The 8,857-nt window shown below is 45.7% G+C and overlaps 1 protein-coding gene across 1 annotated transcript in view; it reads left to right on the top strand.

The window, feature by feature from the left end:
• The first annotated feature begins 763 nt into the window (after positions 1 to 763).
• Positions 764 to 8,857, top strand: part of ITGA9 (integrin subunit alpha 9) — a 332,075-nt gene continuing 323,981 nt past the window's right edge. The window contains exons 1-2 of the mRNA XM_034662244.1: positions 764 to 920; positions 2,126 to 2,232. Coding sequence (XP_034518135.1) covers positions 785 to 920; positions 2,126 to 2,232 — 243 coding nt within the window. The 5' untranslated portion in view covers positions 764 to 784. The remainder of the gene's footprint in view (positions 921 to 2,125; positions 2,233 to 8,857) is intronic.

The raw sequence follows: 8,857 nt of genomic DNA, 5'->3' as shown, positions 1-8,857 counted from the left end.
TGTGGCCGCAGTTGCGCGCTCATTCATTTTCACTGCTGTGTACGACGCTGCTGTTTCTGGGCCACCATCTACTGTCCGTTCTGGCACGGGTGGACCTTTGAGTCTCCTCTAGTGTTCAGCCATGACATTTTCAGATGGGAACATTTTTGTGCGTGTCTCCTGGTAGACCCGCGTGTGCATCTCTGTGGGTATGTTCCCCGAAATGGGATCGCCGAGTCCTTGGGGAGGGCCTGTGTTCTGCTTTCTCAGGAACTGTTGGCTAGTTCCCTAAAGTGGTCGTAAGCATCTGCACTCCCACCAGCAGTGTATGAGGGTTCCAGTTCCTCCATATCCTTGCCAGCACTTAGCGTTTTCAGTCTTCTTGGTGTAACCTAGTAGGTGTGAAGTGGTATCTCACTTCGATTTCTCTGATGACTAATGTCGTTGGGCATCTTGTCATGTGTTTGTTGGCCATTTGGTTATCTTCTTTCCTCAAATATCTGGCCCACTATTCTGTTGGCTGTCTGTATTTTCCTTACTGATTTACAGGAGTTCTTTATATGTTCTAGATAGGAACCCTTTTTTGTATGTGTTCCCAGCCGTTCTTAGGCTTTAAGCGTGCCTGGAGAAAATCTGACAGGCTCCCTGCAGGAGGCTCTCCCCGCTGGGCCTCCTAGCACAGAATAATGCTGGGGTGTGGTTTCTCAGGGAGCGCTCTGGCAGCCCAGCCATGGCTGGGTAAGGATTTAACCATCACCCTCCTCTTTCCTGGTACTGGGTTGTGACAGAATGTTCTTTCTTCTTGATGTGCAGGGTCCTTGTGGGAGCACCAAAGGCAGAGTCCAAGTACAGCACTTCAGTGAAGTCCCCTGGCGCTGTGTTTAAGTGCCGTGTCCACACCAACCCTGACCGGAGATGCACCGAATTGGACATGGCTCGAGGTGGGTGGATGTCATTGCCAAGGTGGAGATGGGTTCTGTACCCTCACACTTCCTCTTTGTCTTCTCAGGGTGGCCTGACCTCCCCCTCTCCCCTCCCCTCCCCTCATGTGTCGAGTTCCTATTACCACACAGAGATCTACTGGTGAACAAAGCAGAGATCTTGCCCTCCTGGACCTTACAAATTGGTGGGCAGAGAGACATGAAAATGAATAGTTGAGTGCAAGAAGACCAGCGGGGAGGTGGGTAGTTGATCTGCACGTGATTGGAAAGATTCACAGTAGTTAGCTGGGCAGCTACGGGGGGCAGAACCTCCGAGCAGAGGAAAGCATGTGCCATTTTAAAGTACCAAGTGAGGACAGTGTAGCTGGAGTGCTGAGCAGGAGAGCGGAAGCAGAGGGGTTGACGGCGTGGGCTGGGGCTGCCTCACACAGGCCCCAGCAGGCTGGGGTAAGGTGTGAAGATTTTATGCTCTGCATGAAAGGGGAGACCGTTAAAATCAATCATAGGCTTTATATTTTAAGTAGGGAAAGATATGATGGATGGAGGTCTTAAAAAGCTTACTTCGGTCCAGTGGAAAATACATCATCCTTGGAATCGGGTGACTCTGCCTGGGTTCAGAGCCCAGCTCTGCCAATTACCAGTTGGGACTTAACTGGGAAAGTCCCATAGCCTCTTTGGCCTCAGTTGCCTTGCCTGTAAGGTCAGGACTAATATACCTTCAAAAGGTTAAGTCAGAGAGGTGATAACAGAGATCTGTGCTTGGCACATAGCGGTCCTCACTTCAGATCCTCACTTTCTCCAAAGTTCTTTCCCAGCGAGAGCTTCTAGTTGTATTTTTTTAAACAAAGAACTGTTCTGATATTCTTTAGCTGAAAGGGAGAGCAGTCTGCAGTGTTCTTTAGTGCTACTCAAAATGATGGGTTTGTGAACCGCTTGTTCCTGGTACGTGACAGATTACGGAGCTAGCTTCAGAACGTAAATCACCGCACCGCTTCCTTCGCGAAGCAAGTCTTGTGATGAAAAAAATATTGGCTCAACTAAACAGCCAACAGGACATCGTGATGGGGTTGGTTTACACTTCGTTCCAAGTTCCTTAGTTTCTCACTGGCAGGTAACCAGCGTTTGGACCGTAGACCACCCTTTGTAAAGCAGCCAGCAGAACATTGTTTCTCAAAGCAAGTCTGGCTTTTCTCTTTCTCATCCAGGGAAGAGTCGGGGCATGCCGTGTGGAAAGACCTGCCGGGAAGACCGGGATGATGAGTGGATGGGGGTGAGCCTGGCCCGGCAGCCCAAGGCTGATGGCCTCGTGCTGGTAAGACCTCCTGGGGGTGCTGTGGGGAGGGGGCCGCGCTCTGAGGACAAACGACTCTGTGATCCCCTAGGCAGGCTGGATGGCACAGCGATGAGGGTATGGCCTCGAGGTCGCCTGCTCTGCACTACTGCTTGGACCAATGACTGATCTTTTTATTTTCTTTATCTGTCCGATGTTTAATGTCTGTTCCAGGGTGCAGAGATACAGTTGTTGGAACATGACAAAACGTGTGTGAAGGGTGCTTCGGAAATCTTGTTCATTACATAAGATTTTTGTGAGTGTGTGTGTTTTTGAGGTATACTCTGCATGAAATGCACAGAATTTAAGATTATAGTTTCAGTTTTGACCATGATACACTCCTGTGTAATCCCCCTGCCCCTATCGAGTTATAGAATATTTCTGTCATCCCCAAAAAGTTCTCTTACGGCCCTTTCTTATCAGTTCCTCCTACCCCGAGGCAACCACTTAGTTATGGTTAGTATTACCGAGGATTACTTTTTATATTTCTAGAACTTCCTATAAATGGAAACCTACCGTGTATGCTCTTTTGTGTAAGACTTCTTTCACTAAAAATACTTTTGAGATTAACCCGTGTTGTGTGTAACATTAGTTTATTCCTATTTATTCCTACATAGTATTATCTATTAGGAAATCCAGGTTATTTTTCATGCCTTACAGTTGACCTTTGAACAACATGGGTGGGAACTGCACGGGTCCTCTTATAGGTGGATTTTTTACAGCACTGTAAATATATTTTCTCTTCCATATATTTTCTTTTCTCTAGCTTACTTTACTGTAAGAATATAGTGTCTAGCATATATAACATACAAAGTATGTGTTAACTGACTATGTTCTTGATAAGGCTTTAGGTCAATAGACTATTAAGTCNTTCTTGATAAGGCTTCAGGTCAATAGACTATTAAGTCTTTGGGGAGTCAAAAGTTGTATTCAGATTTTCAAGTGCATGAGAGGTCGGTGCCCCTAACCACCACGTTGGCCGAGAGTCGACGATATTTGGGTCCCAAAGTGCATATGAGGTCCTCATGTTCATCAGGTGTTTTGAGGAGGAGCGAAGGAAAGTCTTTATCCTTGCGACTTGCGCTATCCTAGAGCTACACCATCTAATGAGGCTGCCAGCCACATGGAGTCAGTGCACTTTAAATTGATCTAAATTAAAAATTCAGTGTTTCAGTCACACTAGCCCCATTTCAAGCGATCAGTAGTAGCACCCGGCTCGTGGCTACTGAGTTGGACAGCACACAGAGAAAATATTTCCATCACTCCAGAAGATTTTATTGGACTCCACATAAAAAGGCATTTGTAACTGCCTCAGAAGTTTTGTCTACTTTTTTTCTTTTTCTTTTACTCTCTCCTATGACGGTAGAACGCTAAAGTACTTACCCAACCTGACGTGAAGAGCTTGGTGGGGTTTTCATACCCACACTCCTGCATCCCTGTTGCTAATACCGGAATGCTCCCTTGTGCCCCCCTCCTCTGAGATAACCAGTATTCTGACTTCATGGCCTTTTCTTTTCATTGGCTTTTCTTGGAAGCTCCATGAAGATTTTTTCTTATAAAAGCATAAGATCAAGGAGGGAAAATATTACCAGCTGCCATTCATTGAAGGCTTCCTTTGGGCCACATGCTGTAAATTTGAGGGTTTTACATATTTATATTTTATCCCCGGGGGAAATAGGTTTTCCGTACAGATCCAGGTGAAATGTCTCCTTCCCCTCTTTGAGGAGCCTACTTTTGTGTTAACCTTCTCCCTGGCAGAAGCTCTTCTTGTGAATTCGGCCTGCCTCCTCACCACAAATTTAGCATCTGCCCCTTGGTGGGCCCCTTGGGGAGGGAGGAAGCAGCTGGATGCTGTCACCAGCGTGGAGGGGCCTGCCTCCTGGAACCATTGTAGATCTGGTGAGGGCCTCCAACCCCGCTGTTTGTCTCCATGTCCAGCACTTTAATCACTGTTGCGGTTCTCCTGGACCATCTCCAAGCCTCGACATTCCTCCAGACATAGCGGCCTGACCCTGACCGGACAACGCAGCCCCAGGAGGGCTGGAAGGCTTGTCTGCTGTCCTCTGGAAAGGAGGGAAGAAGCTGATCCATCTCCAAATCAGGGTGGCCTGAGGTCGAAATTCAGACCAGAGGAGGGGGTGGTCTGGTGGTGACACAACCCACGAAATGTTTCCTCTCCCCGCAAAAGGATAACCTCTGTGTGGCCAAGAACTTGCTTCCAGAGGCTTCTATGTCACTGCAAATCAGTCTGAGGAGGGGGCCACCTCTGGGGACATGCACAGCGGTGAGGATCACGGGGACGGGTTAGCAAAGGAAGCCAAGAAGGCAGAGCTGGTGTGCAGTGGAGACGGTGCTATGATACGATAATCTGCTGTGATAATCTTGCTCTAATTCGTTACACGCAGAGCTATTTTTCTCGTGTTTTACACAATTACTGCTTCATCCATTCAGTGAGCCACCCTGTGGGTGCTGGAGAAGGAGGGGCACCCGACGGCATCCATTTTCCTCATGGCATTGACTGTGGTCAAAGACAATATAAAATTTACTGTCTTAACCATTTTTTTTAAAAAGATTTTATTTATCTGACAGAGAGAGAGAGAAAGAGAGCGCAAGCAAGGGGAGCTGCAGAGGGAGAGGGAGAAGCAGGCTCTCCGCTGAGCAGGGAGTCCAACATGGGGCTCGATCCCAGGACCCTGGGATCATGACCTGACTGAAGGCAGATGCTTAACTGACTGAACCACCCCTGCACCCCATCTTAACCATTTTAAAATGTGCAGTACATAGCATTATGTGTGTGCACTTTGTTGGGAGGCAGATCTCTGAACTTTATCATCTTAAAAAACAAACTCTGTACCGACTGAACACTTGCCCCCTTCCTGCTGCCCCCAGCCTCTGACAACCACCATTCCTCTGTTTCTGAGAGTTTGACTCAGAATATTCAATAACTCACGTACGTGGAATCATGCAGTATTTATCTTGTGACTGGCTTATTTCACTTGGCATAATGTCCTCAAGGTTCATCCATATTGTAGCAGATGACAGAATTTCCTTCTTTTTTTAATTTTCATNGTGGAATCATGCAGTATTTATCTTGTGACTGGCTTATTTCACTTGGCATAATGTCCTCAAGGTTCATCCATACTGTAGCAGATGACAGAATTTCCTTCTTTTTTTAATTTTCATTTTTTTAGAGCATGCACACATACAGGGGGAGAGAAGGGACAGAGCGGGAGGGAGAGGGAATGCTAAGCAGGCTTCATGCCCAACGTGGAGCCTGATGTGGGGATCGATCCTATGACCTGAGATCATGACCTGAGCTGACATCAAGAGTCAGACACTCAACTGCCCCTATTTCCTTCATTTTGGGGCTGAATACTATTCTACTGTATGTGTATGCCACATTCTGTTCACCCATCGCTGGATATTTGGGTTGCTTCCACTTCTTGGCTGTTGTGAATAATGCTGTTGTGCACGTGCGTGTGCAAATAGCCCTTCAAGATCCTGTTTTCAGTTATTTTGTATATATATATCCAGAAGTAGAATGGCTAAACCCTATAGTAATTCTACTTTTAATTTTTTGAGGAACTGCCGCACTATTTTCCCACAGCGCTGTGCTATTTTACATTCCCACCAGCAGTGCATAAGAGAAGGGTTCCAATTTCTCCACATCATTGCCAACACATTTCCTTTCCTTTAATAGTGGCCATCCTAATGGGTGCAAGATGGTATTTTGAATTTCCCTAATGACATTTGAATTTCCCTAATGATTAGTTACATTGAGCATCTTCTCCTGTGCTTGACGGCCATTTGTATATCTTCATTGGAGAAATGTGTGTTTGACTCCTTTGCCCATTTTTAAATTGGATTGTATTTTTGTTGAGTTGTCCTTGTGGCTTTTTGCACATAGGCCATTTTGCTAGGAGAGGCTTGTCCTAGGTCTTCTCTGTTCCCAGGCCCCTCTGTCCTTCCTGGTTTAGACTCAGCTTCCTCCTGGAAGCCTGTCATTTGGTGACAGTGCTTTCTGGAATAAGTTTAGCATCTTTTGGGTCATAGAAACTGAGCATTATGTTGTCACCTTTATATGTATAATTTATCTTGTGTGTGTGTCTCCTTTTTTATGGAAGTGGCTTAGGGAGAGGCCACATCTTTTACCCCTTTCACTCTCAGTGCTTGGAGATGACCTCTCTAGGAGGGGTGTCTAAAAGTGTGTTTGAGTAATACGAGGGCTGAGTGTCACTGTTAAAACAATTAGAAAGCAAATCAGTTGCCATCCCTTCTTGGTGGCTGACTTAGAAGCATGAGGCAAAATGCTGTAAAATGGCCCTAGAGATGATAGGTGACAGCAAGGTACAGGGAGTGGTGACGTCATCCATATTTACATTTTGGAGGCCTATTATCCACTTGCTTTTTCTTTAATGTGTCAAGTCCACCTGTCAAGGCTTTCTGCGAGGCAAGTATTTATTTGTAAATTAAACACAGGAATACGGGTGTTATTCAAACACCTTCGAAGGCTCAGGACGTACCTGGGGTGTGAGCATGGGACCTGTATCCCCAAGGAACATAATGTTGGATTCCTGGGGGGGGNGGTGGAAGAGGGGGAGGTGGGGTGGGTTTTCTGAAAACAGCATCTGGTGCTGATTCAAAGTAAAGAACAGATGGAGAATTTGAAAGCTGTGACAGGGCGTCAAGTGTCTCATTGACCAATGATGTTTTCTCAGCCCTGAAACCAGCAACCAGCTCTGGTGGGCTGACTTTGGCTTCATATCTGCCAGTGTTGGCTCACAGGTGTTGTAGTACCTTCCAGTTTTCTTCCAGCAAGCAAATGATACCAGGTGCAAACACAGCATCGGTATTAGGGGCAAGCCCTTTCCCTCCCCATGCTGTCCCCCAGCATGCCCAGCATGCAGATGACAATTTAAGAAATAGAGAAAAAGAAATCATTTCTTACCATATCCAACCAACCCACCTGGCATAGGCATGGACTCTTTTCTGGGATTTGGAAGGGCACCTCAAAATGTTCAAGTCCAATGTTTTTGCTTTTCAGTCGTCTCCAAGGCTCAGACAACAAATAATGGAAATACCTAGATTACTTCTGGTGGCAGTGACATTCTCAGCTCTGTGCCGCGTCCTTTCCAAACTTGAGGGCAGTTCCTGTCTATTCACCACTTCTTATCTGTCCACTGTCTTCAAAGCTGCAGGGACCACATCTGCATTTACTTCTGTTGTTGTGTTTCCTGGTTATTATTGTTGTTTACAGAACTTTTAATGAGCTATGACACATGCAAGAAAGTACATAAATAATTTGTGTTCATTTTGATGAATTGTCATTTGGTCAACATTCTCAGAATGGACTTTCCCAGGACCCCAGAAGCCCCTTCCCTGTGCCTCCCAGGCCACTCGGTCCTCCCTTGGAGAAGGGGGTGGGGTGCTTCCTTGCTGGATTGAGGAGATCTGTGGCATCGTGGCCCTGACCCCCTCCACCCACTGTTCACAGTGGTCCAGGGCCTGGCCCCAGCTGTGCAGGGTGGACCTGAGGCGTGGTAATAGTTCTGGCCATCTGTGTAAGAGGGTGGGGTGGGGACCTATGTGCCTTTGTGGCTGAGCCATTGGGAGAGGCCCAGGATCCACTCCCCCTCCCCCTGTCCCCCACACACTGCCCACCCAGGAAGGACGTGCTGTTTCCATACAACAAAAAAGACCTTTGAAATGAAAATTGCTCATTTTTTCCTTTTTATTTTTTGGAAGTAAAAAAAAAATCCTTATAACTGGAAAGATGTCAGATTCTAAGATTTGAGGTGATGGTAGACCCTCCTTCCCTTTCTTATGATTATTTGGAATCTGAGTTTGACTGGTCTTGCTGTTTTTAGAGAATGCTCTTCTTTTCCTGTTCTTCCTTGCTCTGCCCCCCTTCCTCCCTCACAGCAAAACTCATTTAGAGAGATTGATTGGGTTAGTAATCCTTTGGAGACAGTCCTTAGGAATTTTTTTTAATGTAGCAGTCAGATTGACATGCGTGTGTATATATAATAATAATCAGGGCTAAACAGTCTTTTCTTTCTATAATTTATATTCAGAAATACTCTTCGTTGCTTTCCTACATGCATGCTGCCTTTGACACTTTGATCTCTGACCTCACAGAATGCCTTAATTTTAGTTTAGTTTACTGTGAAATGCAATATTTGGATTTTCTAGGAATTCTTCAAGATCACTCCTTAAACAGTTTATGGCACTTAAAAAACAACAACAACAGATGAGACAATAAACTAGACATTAAATACAGAATGTCCTTCCTTAGAAGAGTCAGCATGCCCCACGATAAACATCCGCCTCTTTTTATGGTCTCTCCCACCCAGAAATACAATAAAATGCAGTAAGCCCTGGAAGCCAAGGGCTTTGCTGAGTCTATAAGCTAAAATAGAAGTCATTTGCCGGCCAACTAGATGGCTTGCAAGCTGTGGGAATTGAGTCAGAACTAAAAATTTAAATCAACTACTTAGTGGAGTGGAGCAATTATGTGCTTTGTGATGGATTTGTACAGCTCCTTGAGAAACATGAGGAATGAAGGTTTGCAATATAAGGAATGACAAATTTGTTTTATGGAGTTTAA

This window comes from Ailuropoda melanoleuca, chromosome 6, assembly GCF_002007445.2.
Source record: "Ailuropoda melanoleuca isolate Jingjing chromosome 6, ASM200744v2, whole genome shotgun sequence".
NCBI classification, from domain to species: Eukaryota; Metazoa; Chordata; class Mammalia; order Carnivora; family Ursidae; genus Ailuropoda; species Ailuropoda melanoleuca.
The sequence above is the reverse complement of the archived record's forward strand: the minus strand, read 5'-3'. Positions and strand labels throughout refer to the sequence as shown.